The 25,769-nt window shown below is 38.8% G+C and overlaps 1 protein-coding gene across 1 annotated transcript in view; it reads left to right on the top strand.

Moving 5' to 3' along the window:
• The window catches only part of LOC117400557 (alpha-N-acetylgalactosaminide alpha-2,6-sialyltransferase 3-like), a 70,776-nt gene that overhangs the window by 18,754 nt on the left and 26,253 nt on the right, over window positions 1–25,769 (top strand). The window contains exons 2-3 of the mRNA XM_034000701.3: window positions 5,020–5,211; window positions 15,918–16,327. Coding sequence (XP_033856592.2) covers window positions 5,020–5,211; window positions 15,918–16,327 — 602 coding nt within the window. The remainder of the gene's footprint in view (window positions 1–5,019; window positions 5,212–15,917; window positions 16,328–25,769) is intronic.

Here is a 25,769-nt window from a genome sequence, read left to right as displayed (position 1 = left end):
CACACATTTCATCTACTGGTTACTCCGCAGGGCATCGGTGCCATTCAGTCGGAATTCTGCTTTAATCGGATTTCTGTTTAATGTTCAACATATATATTCTGAATAACTTGAAAGACTAGAAAAGCAGTCGAGGTGAAAACAAATTGATTGTAAGAAATAAGCTGAGCAATGGGAGACACAAATAGAAAGATTACAATTTATACAGTTTTTGTTTTGTTGATTTTTTGCATTTGTTCCAAGCAGAAACACCTCAGCCCTTTATTTCCACAATATTCCCCACCTGATACCCAGTTTGGTGCAATAATGGCAATTTATCTGACAGTAGTTGCTGTGATTTTTCTGATGCAGGGCAGCATACTGGTGGTATCAGAAATACACAATGCCAGATGTTAAGAGGTGAAGAGTTATTATGGTGAATAAGGATCATGGAACTGCAAGTTTAATGTGGCAAACGTTTATATGGCCCTTTATATCCAATTAGCTTTGTTTTAGGATATTTTTATTCTGTCAGTAACTATGTCTTCCTGCTTAACATTCTGTGAATGCTAGGCAGATTTGAGCTGCCATTCAATGGTTTTAATTTTATTGATTGTTTGGTATTTATTCCCTGTGCTTTACTGCAGAATAACATACATGAGTATATATTATAAGATGCTCAATGTTTATTGTAATTTAGATTCTAATTCTCTCATTGCTCAACGACATCCTGATGATATTCAGTCACATCAAATATGAAAGAGTCGCAATGACAGAGAGACTGCTTGCATTGTGGATGGGCGTCTCTTGTGGGAATGCAGTTCTAATTTCACTGAGAGCATATTAAACAAAGAATGTAATCCACTCTATCATGATGAGAACTTTGCGGTTCCTTGTGTGTTGTGAAAGAAGTGCTCATTTCTCATGGGAGTAAATGTGGATATGAAGTTAGGCAGGATGAGCAGAGAAGCTATTTGGTAAATATTTCTGAATCCTAGTTAATTAAAATTGGATTTTTTTCGGTGAGCAGCAGACCATGGCGGTAGAAATGGGTTTGCCGGAAAAGCTGTGTGATTGTAATGTTTTTGCAATGCAAATGCAATTTCCTTTCATCTGTTGCTCAAGAGATTTATGAAAATAATTTTTATGAGCCATTGCCACAAGTTTATAATGCCAATTGGTTTAAATCATTTTGTGTTGTAGTGTAGTAGGACACTTTGTAGGGTTGTGTTAGATTATACCCAATGGCAAAAAACGTATTGAAGCAAAAGGGCTAAGACACTGCTAAAAAAAAAACTCCTTTCTGATTAAATTAAATCTTTGGCAGACCTAAAGCATCTTCCACCATGTCAACATTTTCTCCGGGAGTATCTCCCATTAGCTTTGACATTTTACAATACAACAGAGACCGTGGACCGTGTTTGAGTGCATAGATAAAGGCAATATTCCTAAGAATAAATTCATTGTCTTTAATGAATTTGAAAAAAAACCCTGAAACTGTGTTTTTGTAGCTGCTTTAGAGTTTAAACAGGTGGATGGTGTTGAGGCCAGTGGATAATGCAGTCTCAGGTCATTCAGAGGCACTGTTGATGGAGTGGGAAACTGATGGAGTAGGACATTCTGTAGATCTCCCATTTAAAGATGAAAGCAAGGGGTTAGAGTAGGTCACTGTATTGTTTCATTGCTCAGTCAACACTTAAAGGGTGGGCGCAAACACACATATACACACACACATACTCACACTCACACAGGCATGCTTTTCAAACCCCATCCTAAGCTGGGCATCACAGAATACATTCATGGCAAAACATGTATGGTAAATCATACCCTTGTTCCCTATTTCAGCTAGCACACTGACACATCACACAACCTCCTATAACACAACTGGATGCTCTAGTGCAAACGAACTGGGACCCCATGGTGGCGATCAGCTGGTTATATAAATGCTGACAATGGCAGCACTTGGTCACTGGTCTTCTTGTTACAGGTGGTAACATCCCATTCACATTGTGTGCCAACTGCTGGCATTGAGTCACAGCTCTCTAAGCTCCAGCAGGGGGCTAGTCTCATTTTGTCCTGCTGAAATCTTATTGTAAAAGGAGTTTAGTGTTGTACTGCCAGCACTGCAATGTATGTAGCATAGAGAGCTCTATTTTTCTGTCTCTGCAGTTTATTAATTGTAAAATATTTGCTGTTTTTTTAAATACAAAAAACAGCCTTTTATACACAGGTATGATTATTAAATGTCAAGCATGTGCAAGCACAAGGTAATATATATATATGTATTGACTGTATGACTATGGAAGAATGGTCAAAGGTGCTTTGGGCTGTTGATGGATGGACGACACCTGTGCCTTCTGCCAGTTCTGTTGTCAATTCAACGGTTGTCTTCTTTCTATTCCTTAAAGATATTATCTTCAAGTATTGCCTAAGCCTAACATGTGTAAGACTTTTGCACAGCAGTGTATATATATATATATATATATATATATATATATATATATATATATATATATATATATATATATATATATACACACACACTGCTGTGCAAAGTTCATAGACATGTTAGGCTTAGGCAATACTTGAAGATAATATGCTAGCACAGACAAAAATAAGGGTGTGTGGAAGCCATATCTAAGACAGATGCTCTGAAATTGAAGGACATCTTGTCATTTGAGATGATTTATAGAAGGTCCCAAATCTGTTTCTGAGCCAGTGATGTTTCAATATAACTTATTTAAAAAGGAGTTCAGATTGAATAGTCCGTATTGCAGCTGATTTACCGCACAAAACACGATTTATGAGCAGTTAATAATTCTTCTGTTCCTTGAAATGCGATCACATAGAGTCGTGCTGGCTTAAAGGATGAGGTGGCGTTTCTGTGCACTAATATCTTTGCAACTCGATGTGATACCATTCTTCAGACACAAAGAAGAGGAAAATAACAGAGTGGTACAGAATGAAAGTGGGACGCATTGGAGCTTTTAGTAAATGGGATTCTGGAGATGGATTAAAGCATCTTTTTCAAGACAATCATCTAAAATGTAGGTATTTAGGACCAGGCTTTTGGGTGTATTGTGCATCAGTGTTTTAACATGTTTCCTGCTTGTTTGTAGGTGACAGCCAGGTCTTGGATATGGGGAAACATATTCGTAGCTGGTTGCAGTGTGAAATGGGCTTGCTTCTACTGCTCTTGAGGTGGCAGTGTAACTGTTCTATTTCTTAAGTTATTCAGAGTTTATGCATCTGTGCATTTCTAAATTACACTGCATTTGCAATGATTAGACTGGTATATATGGAAAGACGAGCAAAGTGATATGTTTCCTGTTCAACTGGTGGATTGTCATTTAATGTCTCCCTGGGGCTGCTCAAAATGAACCTAAATAAGACACATCATTAGCAGTGATTTATATCCTTATAAAGTTGCCCTTAACATCTTTAAGACCTGATGAGGAATATACTGTACTGTAGCTCAAAATGAGCATATGACTGAACAGCTACGTGGCCAAAAGTTTTGCATCACCCTATAGAATTAACTAATTTTGTGTCGTAAAGTCGAATGAAACCTGCTTAACAATGTTATGTTAACATGTTGAATTACATACCGCTTTGTAGTTTTCCATATACTTAACAAAAAGCTGACAGAAATTGAAAAATGTGACATTTTGAACTCTACCATGAACTACTTTCCTATTTCATGTTAGATTATGTTCATACAGTTTTTTTTTTAGTTTTTATTATGTCTCAATCTGAAAATTGTAGATGATGCAAAACATTTGGCCATGTCTGTATAATCATTGATACAAAGTATGATAATATTACCGACTTCTGCAACAGGAATTATCTTCTCACAGGAACCCCGAGACATTGATATTTCTCAGACTATGATAATAGCAATAAATATCAAGAATCTTCACTACAGGGAAAGTAATCACGTTAGGATTTTCAACACGATTAATGTGGCACAGCTGTACTCATTTTGCATGTTCCACCTGAGCTTCTTTGCTTCACAGAAGCATTTACCTATAAAGTGAAGTGTTCAAATTGATAACCAGTATCTCTCTGCTGCTTAATCCTTGTGTTCACCTCTTAGATGGAAAATTCATACTTGCCAACATATGGAAACTGTTCAGCGTCCCCTGGGTGTGGGGGTGGGGGGGGGGGGTTGTCAATTGCTTCATACACATGGGAGGGGTCATATGCAAAAAACACTCATTATCATTTAATAGATGTATCCCCCCAACTCAACACCACATGACCATCATGACAGTAAAAATAGACATGAAGCCTTCTTACCTTTGTATAAGTTAGTGATCAGCAGATGTGTCAGCTGCACAAAGAGCACAGCGTGTGGTTTTCAATAACTCTGCTGTGGAGAATAAATGATTTTTATGGGTAAATATCGGGACTTTTTTTCTATGCATCGGAACGCGGGACATTTGCTAGGAAATTGGGACTGTCCCGACCATATAGGGACTGTTGGCACGTATGAAAATTAGTAAGCTGTACACAGGAACATGCTGTCTGACTATACTACTAATATAAAATCTAGAATGCCCTGTTAGTTTGCTGTATCTATACATTATGTATTATAATAAATGACAAATATTAGATTTTTTAATTACCCTACGAATTCTGTTGAAGAGATAGACAGTTTGAGCATTTAAGGCCAATATGCTATAAACTATTATAGGCAAATACTGTAGCAATGGAAAGTAGTCAATTATTACATTTGAAATCTCAATTTTGGGTTAATAAAAATGTTGCTGGTTAAATTATTTTAAGTGCCACATTTCAGCTGTAAACTGACTCATTTTAAAATTTCTCAAGAAACGGAAGATATTTTGGTTTTGATACAGGTGCTGCCTTGTCTGAAGACAGTGCTGAAAGGTTAAGGAACCCCTTTTACAACACTAGTATCTGAGTGGGGTCACATTCAGTGTCATTGCCTCCAGCATGTACTGTCATTTGCCCTTCATGAATCTCAGTTTCACTGATGAGCTGTTCTGATCCGCTTCACTGTTGTATCCTGTCTTTCAGAGGAAATCTGTCATCGTCATGAGTTTGATCGTGGCCGTGTCTGTGTTTGTTGCTGCTGTCCACTACACCGAGAAGCCCTACGTTTTACTTCAACCTTATTTCGGACAGTCCTTCAGCAACCGATGGGTCTTTTCCCGCTTGCAGCACAGGTTTAAATCTCACAGTGGATATGTCAGCGTGCCAAAGCAGGAGGTAAGTCTCTAAAGCTCAACTCCTGTGAACAGTAACCTGCAATTGCATCCTTACTGGGCTTTGCTAAAATGTGCCTGTTTCCTTCTTCATAGGAAAATCGACACGATTAGATAGCACTTTATTAACACCTCATTTTTGCATTGAATTCTCAGCTTGCTGCAAGTCTCCTAGATAGCGCTTTGCCTGGTGAGGTTTTATCATGTTATACAGGGCTATTCAGTATGTGTGGTTGCACATCCTTTCATCTCTTTCAGGGTGCTGTTGATCCAGCCCACGTTGACCCCTGAATTCTCCAACGGCTTACGTCTTCACCTTAATATTTGTCCTCCCTCAGTACCTTGTTCCCTGGGGCTCCTGCCTGTCAGTGCTATGGTTCATCCATTGTCACTTCTCTGCCCTGCATGTCACTCTTAATTCCATTGCTGTCACCTTGCCTTTTCAGTAATGTGCATTGTCTTTGCATTCTGGGGCAAGTATTCATGAATTCTGTTTGTGTGATCAGTCATGTCTTTGTTTTCAGCTATATCTAATACAAAATATTGTATTATATACATTTTTCTTCAATTACATATTTTTTACATATGCAAGCATTTCAAGTTGTTTTGTAGACTTTAAGAGACTCCATTACTTCTAAAGGTAGGCTCTGTCAAACAACTATGTCTTCAGTGGACTGTATCCATAATGGGCACAGGCACAAGTGTAATTGGGTTACAGAACTCCTGCTGCTTATGTTCAGTATGCAAGGTAAATAATCCAGGAACAGCATCCTGACCTTTAACACTGTTTAGCACATTTCTTGCATTATAATTTTTTCCATTCCAAATGTATTCATATATTATGGAGGTTTAAATAAGTCCTCCCTAGAGTGACATACTGTATTTCTGACTGCTGCTGAATATCAAACAGCAGTGAGGGCAAGTCAAGGGAGACAACAATGATTCATTGGCTTGAAATCCTGTTTTAACTGAAAATGACCTTGCCCAGAGAAATCACCATGGGGATGTTGTTATGTTATAGAGCAAGAGTAATGGAAAGCAAACTGAGCTAATGAGATTGAGCCACAACTTTGATAAGTGCAAATGGTCATGCCAGAGGTATATTAACAGTTGCTGATGGAGGAAGATTGAATTATAGCGTGGGTAGGTAATAATTTCCACCCAGGGTGAATGATGAAGAAAAGCACTAGCAGATATACTCATTTGATAATATTTACTTTCACAACCTAAGGGACTGTATTCAGGTTATTGAGGGATCTTGAGGGATCTGAAAAGCCATCTTCAGACATTAGTTGATCTGCTATTAAGCCATTGTTTTATTTATTTATTTATTTATTTATTTTAACTAATGCAATACCCTGTGTGTTGTTGGTTTGAATGTAGCTACATACTGTAAGTGGTGGCTGACAAAAGCAAGATGAAACATCTCACACAGAAACACATATATCCCCATTTATACACACGTTATAAATACTTTATTAAAATGCTGCAGTCTTCAAATGACTCATGAGTTACCAAGTGTGTGAATAGGGACCATACTCCATTGTTCTTTATATTTTCTTCAACACCACGTCCATTAAACCACAGCCCTCCTCAAATATTTCAACAGACTGCCAATGTGTATTGTCCGTCATGTCCATTATGGTTTCAGCATGATAAAAGTCTTAACTGACACAAATTGTACTGGTTTCACAGACCCTGATTAGCAATCATCTTAGACTATCCTTCCTAATGTTCTTTGAAACCAGTTAATAAGAATTAAGAGCTCATATAAACAGGCAAGACTGCTATGGAGTGGTTAGGTTGAAATACATGGTGCGTCTGAATAGAAGGAAATACCTGTTGGCTGTATTGCTGAGGAATGGACCACACACTGGTTTGTACCAGTACTATGTTTTATATACAGTATGCTTTCCAAGATTCATATTTGAAATGTATGGTTCATAGCAGTGGGAATGCCTCTCGGGACCCATTTCTATATTTGCTGGTACTTTTGCTTCACTGATTTCTGCATTAATCAGAATAAACCATCATCTAGGGACATACTGAAGCTCTGGTGCTATTCAATTGAAGGTGAGTTATGAGCTATGCACAACAATGCGTTTTGCAAATTAGTCTTATGGAATTCAGGTTAAAAGAATTGCTAGTAACTGCTAGGGAAAACAAAAGATAATCTTAAAATAAGTTGTGACAAATTGGCTTGGTTGGAACTTGAAGAGAAATGATTGTGTTATACCCGGGAGAAATGCACAGAGATCTTGACCTAAGCTTATCCCTATGGATTGGCAGATTGAAGGCATTAGTATATCTTTGGGGGTTTATCTGATAGGGACTGTCATTCAATGCTATTGAACTGTGAAGGTAACTCAAGAACTTGCATATTGTTTTTTTCAAAATTAGTGACTCGATGTAATGAATGAGTAAAAAGATGCACACACGTACATAAGATTTACAGGTTACACAATTTGCATTCCTACAATCAGCCATATGAATACTCACAGAAATAATGTGGCTACAAAACTGTGTTTCTTATAAGCAACAGAACGGAATATGTGGCAAAACAATAAAAAAACAAGGTTATATTTTAGATATGCATTAATATATTTTCAACATGATTAAAAAAAAGCTGAATGCAGGACTGAATAACATGTTTTACTGGGATAGTTTCAGCCTTTAGCCCAATAAACCTCCAAGCATTTAGCATAGTTGTTTGTCCACCAAGCAACAACAATGAAACACAATCTCTGTAAAGTGACATCAAGTTCTGTACAGATTTCTTAAGGAATTCTAGTTGTTGTAGACGGTTTCTAACAGGGTCTTGGAAGTTATTGAATGCTTGGTTTTGATTTCCTATGCCCTGATGCTCTGCAGAGGGACAAAAAAGCTCTGGAAACGTGCTTGGATAATAAATCACTTTCCCTTGAATCTGTAGAGATGTTAATCTAAATTAGGTTAAAAGCACTGCTTGTGATTTCATGCTAAGCTGCTGTTGAACTATATGATTTGTTTGTAACATGCATTTATTTATGTATTGGCTTATTCATTTTAAAACATCTCATTTGTAGTATGTTGAGCTAAGTAGTAATAGTAGTAGTAATGTATTAGTAATAATAACGATAATTCATAGCATTCAGATTTCAAGGTATGACTAGCCAAGTAATTACATTGTTATAACTGGGTAACTACCAATGGTCTAGGCTCTGGTAAGGTAACACAATGGCACAGGCCATTTCCATGCAATTACATACTTAGTCCACCAGCAGTTGGTAGAGCTGGAAATGTTGGTAGTTACCTAGTTATTACCTTGTTATTATGTGCTATTTTGTATGCTTGCTAATCTAACTAAAAATCATATTATTTGAAAATAAAATAATGCCGTAATAAAAAAGCAAGGATAGAGAGACGGTTATTGTCATTTGAAACCTTGGCGATTTCTTTTCTCATCCAGAACAGCAGTTTGGAGAGCGAGAGAAAAAAGTTGAAAAACCAGAGAGGGTTTGGAAAAAAAATTGACTTGCTGCTTGCCCCATTATTAGATTTAGTTGATGGGCATAGCAATGGACATAATGTGCATTTGGATATTTTTCTCTTACAAACTTCTGGACCCCACCAGTTTCAACAAGCATTACACTCGCTCCATCATAGCTCTGTGCAATTATTTTAGCCTTTTCACTTTCTTCTGTGAATATGGCATCTAGCTGTTGCATAATGGCGTGGAAATAGCTTCAATTTCCAAATTGCAACTCAGAAAACCCCAAAAATCACTCAACAACACGTCCAGTTTTGGGAACAATGTACTTAGAAACCAGCATACTTTGGGAAATATTTATAATGTCTCTGGTTTCATCAACTTGAATAGTGCGACATAATCAGTCTGTTTCAGTTCTTTCAATATTTTCCCTACAAACCTCTAACATGCAGCCTAGAAGTTCATTTTAAACTGTCTTTGAGGTGCCTTGATGAATCATGATGAATCACCAGCATCTTCCAATCCTGGTGTGTTTCTTGTGGCCGTCTTCAAGTGTGTTTCCATTGTCTGATCAAGCTTTGAAACAAAATCTACCAGCCCAAGAAACACACCAGGATTGGAAGATGCTGGTAATTCATCATGACCTCGACCTTTATACATTCAATGATGCATGTAAGTAAAGTATGTGTCGGTTTTTAGACACTTCTTCATTGTGCTTCTTTATGGCTTTTCAGTAAGCAGTGCTAAGCTGGACAGCAATATTCACTCTCCCTATTGTACCTAGACGTATGTCACATGTCTTATGAACTCTTCAGTCATGTTTTTTTTTTATTTAGAGGAGAGATGTTGCAGGTCTGTAACTCTGGTTCTTGACCATACTGCATCAGTGTCACCCTGAACCTTAGCAAAAAGGAGGCAAGGAAAGCAAAACAGTGCATTGTTGTTTTCACTTGCACGACCCCATGGCCTAAGCTTATATCACAACTCGTTAAAGGTTCGAGTGTGAGCTTAAGTTAAAGAACTGCTGAAGAGCAGCAGCCTTGGGAGAAAAAGGGACAGACGACACAGATTAAAACTGATAAGAACGAAGTTAAACAAATAAGAGTATTCATAAACATTAATTTAAATTTAGACGAAGGTAGACAAAGATAATTAGACTTGTGAATGTTATTTTAATATTCAAACAGCTTAAACGTTTTCTGTCTTTCCTCAAAGTAACACAGCATACAAGACTGAGAAGAGACAAAGCGTGCTGCTCATATTTATAGCCTTTGTTGTCTTGACACATGCATGCTGATCGCCTGATCACCGTGTTCGCTAACCGGCTGCGCTCCATCCAGGCATTTTTAAACCAATCATAGCCAGTCCTGGCTGACGGCTGTCTGCTACTGTGCATGTGCACGGTGGATTTGGGTGGCAGTGCTTACAAAGGTACCATGAAATGTTCATGTCAGGACAACTGAGGACGTCAGCACCTCCGGTCACTTTTTTTCAAAGTAACAAAAACGCCTGTTCACTTCCAAACATTAACTACTTTAGATGTGTAATGACTGCAGTATAGGATACTGACCTTAAGGTTAGGGTTTTAGTGTAGGGAGAGGATTATGCCTTGTTTTATTAACAATAATATTGTAGCGTGCATGGGGGAAGGCAGCAGCAGGGCTGGTTGGTGACGTAAGCACACACGAAGACATAAGCCCGATATACGCTCCTTGCAAAAGAGCCGGCTCTTTTGTACAGCGGTATCAGTGCTATGCTTTAGTGCAAGAGGTCCTGGGTTCCCGCCCTCCCTCTGTCTGTGTGTGGATTGCCTCGCCCTGTGTGATGTGCCTGCCTGAAGTGCAGTGTCCTAACAGGAACATTTCGTGGTACCTTTGTAAGCACTGCATTAGGGTGCTTGCAGTTCTGAGCGAGCACGGCCTGGCTTCAGCCCATTAAATAGATAGGATGAATGGCATTGTTGATTTGCCAGTGTCACGTGAGAGGGGGGGAATGAAACGCACATCATCCAGAAGAAGGGAAGCAGGGAAGAAGGGAAGCGCAATTCATTAATAAGAGACTGGGGGTTTTGGCGAGCAAGCGAACACTGTTAACCGGCCGCCCCTGCTTGGAAGTTAACATTGTACAAAAGCTAAACAAAGATAAAAGATTATAAAAAAAGAAAAAAACAACTAATACAGCGACATTACTGAATTCCTTTTTTTTCTTGAAGTCTATCTCTAATAACATCTAATAACTCTAATAACATCCACATAAACATCCTCTAACAGCTACTGTTTTCCAACTGAGGAAGAATCTTCTGTCAAGCTTCTTAAGTTTAAATCCATCCTGTAAAGTACAGTGCAAGCAAAAGAAAGGACAGTGTCAGGCCCAAAGGTTGGTTTCAGTGCCTTTTTGTGTGAGGCAGCTAGCAAACATACGAACTTCAAAGAACATAAAGGTAAAGAAAAGAAGAGCACAGCTGTGTCAAGACGAAAAGTGTCAAGTTGACATAGAACATGTAACTGTGCCCAGACCAAAGTGACTCGAAATCAATATGCATTGAGGGTTGTGCTGAAGACAAAATAGGCTCATGAAAGGGCATACTAATAGAGTGTGGCATCACCTCTGATGCTTTGAAGTTTCTTTGTAAGTGCTGCTCAAAAGGTGAGAGCCGAGAGCAGCTGATTTAGATCTGTATTCCCAGACAAGCAGTGCTAAGTAGTGTTCCGAGCAACAAGATTCATACTTTAAAATGTTTTATACGGCATGTGAATGCTTGTTCTATAAATGAAATATGGAAATAGAGGTAGTATTTTGTTTTCATTTTTTTTCCGTCAAATTCACGTGACATCAAATGGAATATCTAGAATAACACAGGAATATCTTATATATTTTACTTGAATTTTATTGTTTTAACTAGGTGGCACCCCAATTTAAATGAATAATTCAAATGGATTATCGTAATAACATAACAGCTACTGTTTTCCAATGGAATTCCTGTATTTGTATATCTTGTATCTGCACGTCTTTATGTAAAGTTTTATATTTTACACTATACACTGGATTCAACAAGCTGAAAAATATTTTGACACCACCAAGTTTAAAGATCTGCATTTCTTTATATCTGACAGCCCACAAAGCATAACAAAATAACTTTTTTTTATGCCATTCACCCATAAAAAATGTAGGGCAGCAGTGTGGAGTAGTGGTTAGGGCTCTGGACTCTTGACCGGTGGGTTGTGGGTTCAATCCCTGGTGGGTGACACTGCTGCTGTACCCTTGAGCAAGGTACTTTACCTAGATTGCTCCAGTAAAAACCCAACTGTATAAATGGGTAATTGTATGTAAAAATAATGTGATATCTTGTAACAATTGTAAGTCACCCTGGATAAGGGCGTCTGCTAAGAAATAAATAATAATAATAATAATAATAATAATAATAATAACAGCAGTGAACCCATCTAAGGTTTGAGAGCATTTTTATATTGATAGAGAGCAGAAGTCTTTTGGATCACTAAAACACAGACACTATGTTAGGTTCATTCATACATCTGCAGCTCATTTTAACACTAGAACATTAGAATTGTTGTATATACAAATCTGTTGTTATCTCTACTGGATCTGGCAGCCATCAATTCCTTCGTTTTGTACAAGGAATGCACCGGGAAAAATATCAGTAGGAGAGATTTCATCTTGAAGATAGCCACAGCGTTTCAGCAGAAAACTGCAAAGCCGCAGGCTGCAGCAGCTCAACCTGGATTCTGTGCTGCGAGTGACACACAGAAGAAAAAACATGTTACTTTCGTTTTAAATTTAAATTTAAACAGTTTTGTATGTACATATACCTGTTTACACCTATTTACACACTAGTTTCTTTTGAAATGTTTATTTTATTATGGTTTTTCATTTTTTGAAGTAGTGCTTTTTATGTGGTAAGTTAGAAAATAAACCCTTTTATGTTTAATTGTTGATTTAAATACAGCGTTTTGGCTGGGCAGATGTTTGATATGATGTGCTTGAATAAAACTTTTGAGTTGTATCTGATAGTTTGTCTTTCATTTTAATATTGATGTTGTTTAAAATGTCATAATTTAGGTATGAGTATAACTGCGGTGGTTCTAGAGTTAAAGGGATTGTTTCTCTATCCATGGTTTAAGCTTTACAGATGTGCCTGTTTGGATTTTCAGTTTGGGTATTACGTTATCACACTTGTTTTCAGTCTTGCCTCCAGGTATTTAGTCCATCCTGACATTCTATCAGGGACTCTGCATCTTGCTGTCTCGATGTTCACTCAAAGCCTGATTGATATTCTACCACCATTTTGCATCAAACTGTTAAACATTTCCTGTAGGGTAAACATTGAATTGCCTTCCTCCTGTCTATAGTGATAATTCTTGCAATCAATCGTCAGAAGGGCTTGGTACACTACCTTGAGTCGCCCTGGGATTTTACCTTGAACCAATCTGTCAGGCTATCTGTTTTCACTCAGCATTTTGTCACCCTTCTGTGGGTTTTGGAATAGGTCGATATGTCGTCCGAGGACGCCACGGGCCCTGCATAGTGCACTGTTGTGTTTTTCTATCAGTCTCGTACATTGTGGTTTCAAGAGATAGGCAACTGCTGATAGGCAACTGCTGTCGTGGTCAAATTTGAATGATTCTTTGATGCTTTACTATGTTATTTCAAACTAAGCACTGAATCAGCAAATACAAATTTCAACTTTACATTAGTCCTCTGTCCAATATGAGACAGCTTACTATCTGTTTGGAGGGGATGAATATATATATATATATATATATATATATATATATATATATATATAGATATATATATATATATATATATATATAAGGACCCAGCTCTCAATTCTTGATAATCTATGTTGGCTGGAAACCATTCTACTGTTTACTTTGGTTGAGTCTGTGGACAGATGCTTTCCTTTTTTCAAGCTGAATCCCCAATGCCCATTAGATAGCACTATCTCTACCAAATGCCAATTCATATCTCTCTGTGCTATACTGAATCCTCACATATGGGTTTATGATAAGCTCAGCCATGGCTGTGACTGCCTAAGTGGCCCAGCTGCAGTCCTAGCTCGGGAGGAATCTATAGTTCTTGTTGCTGTTGTAGTTGTATTATTAATCTTCACAGCACGGGGCTTGTTAAGTTCTGTCAAGCTCTTTCTCTTATTTACTGTAGTGTACAAAACAGTTTCTGACATGCATCAGAGCAGTGGTTCCCAACCCTGGTCCTGGGGACCCCCTGTCTTCTGGTTTTTATTCCAACTGAGCTCTCAGTTACTTAACTAGACCCTTAATTAGACCTTTTGACTTGTTTTCAGCTCAACTAAAAAAGTTGCAGCTTTGAAGTTACTTATAAAATGTTATAGCTTTTTTTACACTTCTACTCTGAATATACTTTTGCATGGTTTACCATGGGTTTTATTATTATTTTACCATGCCTGCCAATTTATATATATATATATATATATATATATATATATATATATATATATATATATATAATTTGGCCCTCACTAGTCCTTTTTTTACAGCATTACTGAGCAGCTGTAAGTGGTTAAATAAAATGTCAGCTGTAGCCAGAGGCTCAGTTACAGACTGTCTATCAGTGGGCAAAGTAATTAACTAGATACTATTGCTGCTGTTCTTGTGTGAAATGGACATTACCTATATGGAACCTTTAGTGAGATAAGCCCACTGTTTGCAAACTGAATTAAAAAATCTGAGCACGTTTATCAATTTGTACAAAAATGTATTCTTTATCTCTTGAGCCTTCTTTAGTATCCACACAACAAAAACCAAAACCAAAACACCACTGGAGAAAATATGTTTTTTTTTCTTTGCATATTGGAGTAAATTAATCGATAGCTCAAGTCAATCAGTAATACTATTAGCTTGTCATGGACTATAGCTGGTGTATATTTTCGAGACTAGGAATATAAAGCCAGGTCCCTTTGGGCTTTATTAAACATGTTCCTTCTTTAAAAGAAATGCAACTGGAATCAGGAGTAAATGACACTGAACATATTAAAGGGAGTCTTTTCAACGGAGAGCTCATGAAGGGTTTTGTTATTGTTTTGAATTAGACAAATACAAGGCAGAGCTGTCATTCATTTAGACTTTGCTGCAGTCAATAGATTAATACTGAGCCTTAAATAATTGCCTACTGTTAAGCTCTGCTAAGTAAAAGAAAATCCTTCATCACAACGTGTGTCCTCTATTGAAAATATGAAATGCAGTTGGATTTGATTGCAGCTATTATGCTTGGTTTGTTTGGAGTATTTAAGTATATAAAGTGATAGAAAGTTTATATTTTTGTTGCATATTAAGTACCAGAACTATGACGCTGCTGGAAACATGAAAGCATAATAGCCAGAACAAAAATAATATACTGTGAAATCAATGTATACCAATAAAGCTTTCTAAAAGAAAATAGTTTTGTTTCATGCATTGAATAGAAAAGCTGTACCAATAGAATGTGAATAACTTCCACAGAATGCTCACATGTTTAGTCTTCATTTCCAGTCACAGGCTGTGAGCCTGAAAGTTAATTTCGGTAGAAGTCAGTAAAATTGAGTGAATGTCTCATAAACCCATGATTAAAAGATTTCAATACTGCGGCTGCGATGCGTTTGCACTTGAAGAATGTTTGCGTCATGGGATTTATAGGAGCTGGTGTATATGCCACCAGTCCAGTAGAGACTGTATGTCTGGACTTGAGGGGGGCTATTTAAATCTGTCACCTAAAACTTGAAATTCTTGGTTGATAAAGTTTTTGACCGACGTATCTCATGCCTTGTTCATGTAACCATTTTGTCAACTACTGTATCTACAGTGTTGTTTGTTAAAAGCCAGTAAATATGCTATTAATCTTACCAGCAGCACACTGCCATTTGCTAGGTGTGTTTTTGTAGGATTATTTATTTATTTATTTATTGTTGTAAGAAACGCATGTTATGAGAACTTTATTCCCAGCCTGGCTCTGACATCCTATTTCCTGTTTACAAACCAACTGCTTGCTTCCCCAGTGATTGACATTATTAGTGACTGAGAACCTTCACCACTTTGTATCAATCTAGAACACAGTGCTGATACAATTGACCCCATAGCAATTGCACTTTAAAGATGTTCGCTTTACTCTTTGCCTGGTTAGAAGCAACTACCCACTTTCTTTTACTCTATATAAAAAACACTCATGGTTTACAACTGTTGTTAATTGTCACTGGCCCTGTCTTTCAGCCTCTTAAGCTGTACTGCGATCTCTGCAGCATCGTTTCCAGCTCGGGCCAGATGCTTGGCAGGGAAGCGGGATCAGCCATCGACCAGTCGTCTTGTGTGTTGAGAATGAACAACGCTCCCACAAAGGGCTTTGAGGAAGACGTGGGTAGGAAGACGACGGTCAGAGTGGTGTCCCACACCAGCGTTCCTCTGCTGCTGCAGAAGCAGCAATACTTCTTTGGACAAGCCAACGACACCATCTACATCATCTGGGGGCCCTTGCGTAACATGAGGCAGGACGGTAAAGGAATTGTGTACAACATGCTGAGACAAGTGATAGAAAACTACCCTCAAGCCAAGATCTTTGTGACAACCGAAGAGCGCATGAACTACTGTGACAAGGTGTTCAAAGAAGAAACTGGAAAAGACAGGTGAGCCGTACAAATTATTATGACTATATATACATATATTTCTCTTATGGGGATGAAGGTGACTGTTGCACTCAACTCCACCTCCCCTGTGTATTTCTAGGCATCTCATTCTCTCTTGAGAGTGGTCTTCCTTATCCCCAAGATCAACCCTCTTTTCAATCCTGACCCTCAAGTGTTTTATTCTTCTCACAATCTACACACACCGTTGTTTGGAATTTAAAATACTTTCATGAAGTTGGACATCATATTACAGCACTGTGGCTTCACACTCTCCCATAAGAATGCTTATGCTTATTGAAGCTTGATAACATCTACCCCTGGGGTGAAATATGTATTGCACTGTTAGAACAAACTGTTTTATGCATTTTGAATTACTGTTGGGATAATCAACATACAGGGGATCTTTTAGATTTTCACAAAGTTAGGCTTTACATTCTAGTTTGTGCTGTTCAATATTAAACACACTGCTGATTTAAGTAGCTACTTTACTCTGTACAATGTCTAGCAGTATGAAAAACCTTGGTTAGCGGTCCTTTAAAACACACCTTAAAATCCTATATTAAAGTGATCATAGCTGACAAAATAATGATATAAATCACACAATGTTTCACACTGCCATTAGCTACACAGGTCTGAAATCTGCAGCTCTGAAAGAAACAGTGTATTTGTATTTTAAAATGCCCTATCTGGTACCAAATTAGGTTAAAGAAAGTTCTTTGTTTCCATGTCTTATTATCATGTATGCATGTGCACATTGGAAGCTATGCTGCAATATAGCATTTAAATATTTCTATCAGCAGCTGGGGGGAATCAGGTAGCATGAAACTAGTAATTGCTGCAGGGAGTTTAGGTTTCGGCATTTATTTACATTTCACCACAATTTGCAATTCTGTGTTGAATTCCAGAAGCGTGTAACTACTACCTATAGTACCGTAATACAGCTTTAAATCTCACAAGCAAGAACAAGTTGTTTTAAATCTCACAAGCATGTTACAATCCTCCAATAGAAATTTAGGAATTTGCTGCCGCTCAGTAGTTGGGGTGGCTTTAAAGTATTCAGAACAAATTAATGTCACATACAAGTCAGGAAGGAGGGATATTGCCCAACTGCATTGGTAATTTTTTTAAGGTATTTTATTTTTCTTTGTATCTGTTTTTTTTTTTTTTTTATCAGTTTTTATCGGTTAAAACCGAAAATCAGAAGCCCTAATTATAGGTGATACAGAAACTACAGAGATTGATAGGATTTAGCATGCCAATTACTTTTGTCTCTGCTAATTAAATTGGAATGTAACCAGGCCACAAAACCTATTAGATTTTATCTTAATCTAATTACAGTAAAGCTTCTGGGCTCCTGTTTTGTACAAACCAGTCGTTCCATCAATGAATTATTGAAGAACTGTGCTCTTCTAGGGTTTGTGTGCAATATAAAAAGAGAAATTACTTATACAGATAAGCTTTCACTATCTATATATATATATATATATATATATATATATATATATATATATATATATATGTATACATACATATATATGTGTGTGTGTGTGTGTTTTAAAAGATATGTTTCATATGTTATCATCCAAATTTGGATCTCAGGACATAGCTAGATAGATTTTTTTTCATGTTTCCAAGATTACTTTCAAAGTTGACTGCTTTCCCCTTGAGGATTTGAACACCAGCAATCAAACCATAATTTAATTTTGAACAGTATCCCTGTTTTGGAGATGCATCCCTGAAACACATGTTGTTTCTGAAACTTTTGTGTGCCCTGTGAAGCCTGAATCACAACTAACAAGACTTAACTCGTCATCAACACACCATCATTTTTATATATGTTACACACCCTGTGAATGTTGTGCATAACTGAGAAGGCGGATTACAAATAGCATCCAAGTCTTGAATACTACCCTGTACTATTACCATTGCATAATATATAGAAACACTGTGATTTGAGTAAACTGCATCCTTTGAACAGTATGTGAAACTCATAACCTGTATATCATATGCAGAAATTCTCCTTAAATGTGTCATACAGTGTACTTTATATTTTATTAGCGTTGGCTATTTAGGATGGGTTAAGCATGAATTTGCTTTGATTCGAGTGAATGTTACTGCTAAGACAGAAAATGGAACAGAAACTGAACAAATGAGTGAATTATCTGGAGTGCCTCTGTAGTTCCAAGCCACTGCCAATTGTCCTAAATGCCCTCGGATAGTTTAGCATGACAGGAGTCCTGCGATGCATTTCAAGCTCAAATCATGTAGAGCTTCAAATTTACTGAGTCTGCACTTCCTCTCCTCATTTGCTTGTTACAGTAAATATTTATTGGCACCTTTAGAGTTCTTGAAACCTTTCCAATCTCAGTTTAGTGACCCGGCATTATCCAAGCCTTGGGTTGCATCCAGAGTTATTTAAATAAAATCAGTAGCTTTGAGTGTATTCTCAATGGCATATTGGAGTGTCTAGTACGTAGGCAAGTCAAACTGACACAACATACATGCCAACAACCCCACATAAAGTGCTTGGTTGCTGTAATTCTATCTGGTTTAATAGTGGTCACATGAGTATTACCTTAGACATACATGCTTTCTGAGCTGCTCTGTGTAAAACAGAGAATAAAAGCAAGGGAATATCAAGAGGCAGACTTAATCCACTTTTTTTCAAATTAATTTCTCTCATTGCAGTACATTATTTGGGTAGTGATGACATTTAGATTTACAAAATAACACTGAGACATGTGGTTGGGCTTCATGTCATGCATTGCCAGAGATATGCAACCAGAGAAGACAGCTGTTCCAAACAGTACAAGTTATACAAAACAAGAAAATCAGCCACCCACTCCAAAAACTAATGACAATACTCATGTTTAAAGGCTACTCATAAATCTACTTTTTATGGACCAAAATGAAGGAGGTTGTCAGGAACGAACAGTTGGCAGCAATTCCGAAGCTTTAAATCAAATTACTAGGCAAACCAATAAAACCACCTTGTGTGACAAGAACATGCATTTCAATGTTGCCATATTTCAGGGAGGCGGGCTATGCCTTGGGTACTTGTGACAGAGAAAGAATGAATCTTAGTTATAAATCTCCCTCCCGACCTGTGAGGGCGCTGTGTAAAGGGAACAGAGTGCCCCGGACTGGATGGTCTGACTATTCATTCCAGGGAAAGGTGGAAGTCGGCCATCTAGAAAGAGGGCAGAGCCACAGTACACCAAGTCATCGCCCCAGATGGGAAGCGATGTGGCAATCGCGGATTGGAGGAAAAGCGATTGCACTCACTAACCAAGGGGGCGTGGCTGACGGTACAAAAGGGAACGTGGCTGAGCGAACTGCTTCTTTGTTATGGTTGCGAGAGAACTGCTGAGTGTAATAAAAGAACTGTGAGTATTTACTGTTTGTTTGTTTTGTCGTTTCTAATTCTACTTGTTTGTTCTTGTTAGATGGCTAACACGTACTGGAAGCTGTCGCTTAAGGCCAGCACCAACCCGGACAGCACTGCACTACTGTTCACTAGTAAATTGTATTTCACCACTTGCACGTTAGTACTCAGTCTGGCCTTATGATCGTGTTTGTGTTGTGTGTGTTTTTTATACTGTGTTTAACCCATGGTTTAAACTGTGCAATACACATTGCTGGTATTATTATTTACGGGCGCCAACATGACCTGGATTACAATTAAAAACACATAAAATAATTGTTTGGACCGTGAAGTTTGTTGTTTGTCATCTGTTTACATATTGCATCACCTCTACACCTGCGCACTGCAAACCACTTTGCCACAGTACAATTTTAAGCAGTAGAATAATTAACGACTGTGCTAGCATAAACATGTGCTTACTGGACAGAAACATGGTCTGGTAAAGCTCTGTGTGAACTGATTATCAAATTGGTTAAATATTATAAACCTGTAAATTACATAAGGAAAGTATACACAAATTGTAAAATACTGCATGCAGTTTTTGATTGTATACACCCTTATGAATTCATGCATTTAGACGAGGCATTTGGTGAACTGACACCCACACGCTGTATAGCTGATGTTGCAGTTAATATATGCAAACTGGCACGATCACGCACTCTTGTAACTATTTTTTATTAGCTGGAGAGATGCTGCTGATGCTTGGCTTTGGGTTTCATTGCAGTACAAAGGTGATTGCATCAGTAACTTTAAACTAATGAGTGAAAGAGGTTCAGGCAATACACTGTAGTACACAGAGTCATTATGAATTATCAAGGTATTGTATTCATGTTGGCAGCTTTCTAATTAGTCAGCAATACAGAATTGGATTCATTAAAGATCAAGAGTGTGCTGGCACTGTCTACCTGATGCGCATGGAGTGCAATTAGAAATGTGATTAACAAAACTTGGCCTGTCTCATAATTAGCTGTATTAAATTATTATTGTGTGGTTAAGGAGATTATCTTTTTTTCTTTTTGAATGTCTTATTACTCCACTCACTGTTCGTCTGTTCCTGAGGCCTTCTGCTTCACACAACTCATTATGTGCGTCTTTTTTCTGAACCAGATTACTAAATGACTGATTCCAGCCTCTCTTAGAATTCAGACACCAACATGTACAGATACCAACAATCTAAAGGGATAAGTTCTACTGCAATCTTGCATATAACGTATCTATCTAAATATCACACCACAAATTGTGTACTTGCATATTAAGCACACACGTGTATTATGCCTATGCTCAAGAATTGTAGATCTAAGACCTATGCATGTTATGCTCACTAAAGTTTCAAGGACAATTACTAATGCAACAAGTGAGTAATACTGTTTGAAAGTGTACTTGTAGTGGCTCATTGTAATTGGAGCTACAGTACAGTTAATAGACTGTGCTGTTTGTATCCAGCCTTGTAAGGATGTACTGTAAGAACATAGACTGTTGCTTAAAGCTAGTTCAAAATCTCTTTCCCGATACTATCTCAGTGCTTAGCATACAGTATAATGATAATGAGGTCAGCTCCCACCTACTGTATCCATGTCCTATTTCCCCAATTCTGTACCATCATCCTTGTTCACACTTTGTCCTTTGGCTGAAAAGACAGAATCAAGTGCCAGTTAGTCCTGATAATTGTGGTGTTGCAATATGAACAGCCATCAGCTGGGAAATAAGCAGAGGACAGAACTTAATTAACTCAGAACCCCAAACAGCCTTGAGATGAAAACGCATTTCTAGAGCAGCTGTATGCAGTGGATATGAGAGCCTCTAAGGACAGAGCCCCTATCAGAAGGGAGAACAGCGAGCTACCCAGTCCAATTTTAAAACCGTGGATATCTTTGAGTTTAATTTAAAAAGAAAAAGGGGCTCCCGAGTGGCGCATCCAGTAAAAGCACTCGCTAGAGTGCAGGATGCGCTCTATAGCCTGGACATCGCCGGTTCGAGTCCAGGCTATTCCACAGCTGACCGTGGACGGGAGCTCCCAGGGGGCGGCGCTCAATTGGCCGAGCGTCGTCCGGGGGGAGGGAGGGTTAGGTCGGCCAGGGTGTCCTCGGCTCACCGCGCACCAGCGACCCCTGTAGTCTGGCCGGGCGCCTGCGGGCTTGCCTGTAAGCTGCCCACAGCTGCGTTGTCCTCCGACGCTATAGCTCTGAGTCGGCTGCACGGTGAGTCTGCAGAGTGTAAAGAAGCGGGCGACTAATGGCACACGCTTTGGAGGACAGCGTGTGTTCATCTTCGCCCCTCCCGAGTCAGCGTAGGGGTGGTAGCGGTGAGCTGAGCCTAAAAATAATTGGGCATTTCAAATTGGGGAGAAAACAATAAAATGAAAACTAATTGGCAACGACTAAATTTAAAAAAAAACAAACTGTATTCCACTCGCTACTGCACTTTAGCAAGTCAATTTGCACAAAAGAACATTTAAATCACTGTATCCCTAAAGATTAATATACAAGATTGTGTTTTAAAAAAATGTGGTAATAAATGCATAACAGCTGCTAGGCATAAATATAATAGAAAATATTCCTTACGTCAGTGGAGCTGAAGGCTAATATTTCCTATCCCCAGTATTTATATGATTCCTTCTTTAGCTAAGTTGTAGTAAATCTAGTGAAAGTTGCATGTAAACTGTTTGTCATCTCCTGAATGAATTACAGTATAAGGAGCCTGGAAACAAATATTGATCAAAATGATCATTTTACATTTATGTATCCATGTTACCATCTAATATATCAAATAAACCCAAGGTTGTTTTTCACCAGTTTCTGCTGGCATGGTTAAGCAGTAGATTAAACTGATTTCAGAAATGCAAGAGAAACAGAATTTTGGCTAATGACAAAGTTAAGGCTGGTAATTCAGTTAGGGGCACAATGGCAAAGCAATGTTGCAGGAGAGTTGAAAGGATGTTACGGTAAAGACAGACTAATGTAATGGCCCTCTGCTGCTATGCCATGCAGGTTGAAATGTCGGCATGACGTTTAGCCTTCACACCACACATTCCATTTGAAAAACAAAACCATTTATATTTCTGTAGGGGAGTACCCACTGTACATAACTTGCATTGTACAGCTTGTAGCTTATCATAGGGTGCTTTGTACTGGGATAACATAAGCCAGTTATTCTAATGTCAAGGCAAAAAGGTGAATTACTTGCATTCGGTTTAGTTTGCTCCATTTTTAAAAAAAAATTGTATGCAACTGCTGCAGTTTCTCATTGGTTTTGTAAGTATGTACGCTCTTCTCCTAGGCTTCCTGCCATGTTTGTATGTGCCAATCACATAGACACACACTCACATGGATTTCGTTTTCTACACCCATTAAAGTGTAATAAATGTCATTGCACCTGACTGCATAGCTGTTTGAGTGGCGCTCTTCAGATATGGTTCACTTAACTAGTAAAATAATTTAGATGCATTATTACGCAAGTTATAACTAATAGAAAAGATTTTTCAGAAAAACAATCTATAGATGAGAAAGTCCTTCAAGATAAGGTTAGAGTTTTATTTAGGAGAAGATTTTTTGTTTGAATCCTTTGTAAAAGTCTCATAAGCAGAACTTAAAAGTTGATTTTCGAGCAAATTATCACCAAGTTTGGAGCTTGTATAGTTTAAAGAGGCCTTTGTGCTCAATCATAAACAGAGAATTCATTTTGCAGATGTGCACAGAAATAGACCTACATTAAGGTAATTGTGAGAATTCACTGATATATTGCAAACAAAAGAGAATTATAAGACTAGATTACCAGGAAATGACATTACCATAGCTTGGAAGGGAAATAGATTGGATCATAAACACTTCTTACTAATGGTCATGTTGTGGTAGGCTTTGCCAAGCCATTATTCCTAAACATGACATTTTTCATTACAACATAACATTTTCATTACCTTAATACCTTATTTTTATTTTGTACATAATCTGTATCGCAGGGCTGCACCTATACATCATGCTGCAGAATACTGCATTCCAATGCAGTACATTTTCAAGAAATACATATTTTAGTGTCTACAGAGTATGTTTATTTGTTGCTGCACAAAATAATGCCATATTGAGGACATAGGTAGCTTATTTACTGTAACAGGGCGAGCAGCCCTGTATATTGTTTATTTATTTTTAGATCGGGGTCTCCCCATCCGCCCCTATGCATATTGTTTTGTATTGTTTATTTATTTTTATTGTATTTTAAATGTATGTCGGCGAGCGCCGTGGGATTTATTATTTATGTATTTAGGACGGCGTAGCCGAATGTGTGTTATTATTTAGTAGCGTGGATGGGAAGCCCCATCCACCCAGTATTTAAAAACCCGTGCAAAAGGTGTCACCTGTTATAAAAAGCCTGCAGCTCTATAGCTCGGGGTGGGTGTTGTAGGTGCAGAGAGAGCGAGATGGAGATTGAAAACGAAAAACAAAACTAAAAGAAAATAACATAGGAACAGTGAAGGCAATCTGCCCAGCCTGACCTGTGTTTGATTTATTTTGTGTCCGTGACTTTATTTTGTTTAAACCTTTTATTTTGCTCTGTGAGCGAGTGTTTTGTGTTTGAATATTTTATTTATTTTTGGATTATTTAAATAAAACGGCGCAAGCCTTTTGAACTGCAGTACTTCCCCGGTGTCAGTATTTTTGTTCCTGCTTCTGCCTGACGTCAGACCACTTAGCCATTCCTGTCACACACCCCAAAAGGGGGAGTTATTTTTGTGGTTGGTGGAGACACTTAATTAGTAAAGGAGGCACCAGAAGGTGTTCAGTCACGGGGCAGTCCTGACATCCATAGGAAAGTCGTTCCACCACTGCGGAGCGAGGGTGGAGAAGGAGCAGGCTCTGGAGGCAGGAGAGCGTAGAAGAGGTACAGCCAGTCTTCTAGTGTAGGCAGAGTGGAGAGGTCGGGTGGGGGTGTAGGGAGAGATGAGGGTCTGGAGGTATCTGGGTGCAGTCTGGTCAAGTTATCGGTAGGCGAGTACAAGAGTCTTGAACTGGATGCGAGCAGTGATTGGGAGCCAGTGGAGTGAGCAGAGCAGTGGAGTAGCATGGGAGAAGCGAGGGAGAGAGAACACCAGGCAAGCAGCAGAGTTCTGGATGAGCTGGAGTGGACGGGTGGCGGACGCAGGGAGGCCGGCCAGGAGGGAGTTGTAGTAGTCTAGGCGGGAGAGTACCAGGGACTGGACAAGGAGTTGCGTGGAGTAGTTGGTGAGGAAGGGTCGGATTCTTCGTATGTTGCTCAGGAAGAATCAGCAGGTGCGAGTGGAGATGTGCTGGGAGTAGGAGAGGCAAGAGGCAAGGGTCCAGGGTTACTCCAAGGTTCTTGGCTGAGGAGGAATGGAGATAGAGAGATCAGAGGAGGGGAAGAAAAGGAGGTCAGATTTAGAGAGGTTGAGTTTGAGGTGATGCGAGTGCATCCAGGAGGAGATAGCAGACAGACAGGTAGAGATACGGGAGGGGATGGTGGGGTCAGAGGGGGGGAAGGAGAGGAAGATCTGAGCATCATCATAATAGAAATGGTATGAGAAACCATAGGATGCGATGAGGGTGCCCAGGGAGCGGGAGTAGAGAGAGAACAGGAGAGGACCCAAGACTGATCCTTGGGGGACTCCTGTTGAGAGAGGGTGAGGTGTGGAAGTTGGCAGGTGCGGTCGGAGAGGTAGGAGGAGAACCAGGCCAGAGCAGTGCCAGAGATTCCCAGGTCAGCGAGAGAGGATAGGAGAATAGAGTGATCGACAGTGTCAAAGGCAGCAGAGAGATCAAGGAGAATTAGGACAGAGGAGAGAGAGACAGCACAGGCAGAATTTAGCGAGTTAGTGACAGACAGGAGAGCAGTTTCAGTGGAGTGAGCAGAGCGGAAACCAGATTGGAGAGGGTTGAGCAGAGAGTGGTTAGACAGGAAAGCAGAGAGCTGGCGGTGTACTGCCCGCTCAAGGGTTTTAGAGAGGAAGAGTAAGAAGGAGACAGGGCGGTAGTTCTGGAGGGAGGTGGGGTCGAGGGTAGGTTTTTTGAG

This window comes from Acipenser ruthenus, chromosome 10, assembly GCF_902713425.1.
Source record: "Acipenser ruthenus chromosome 10, fAciRut3.2 maternal haplotype, whole genome shotgun sequence".
Lineage (NCBI taxonomy): Eukaryota > Metazoa > Chordata > Actinopteri > Acipenseriformes > Acipenseridae > Acipenser > Acipenser ruthenus.
Note: the sequence above shows the minus strand (reverse complement) of the source record. Positions and strands in the feature narration are given on the sequence as shown.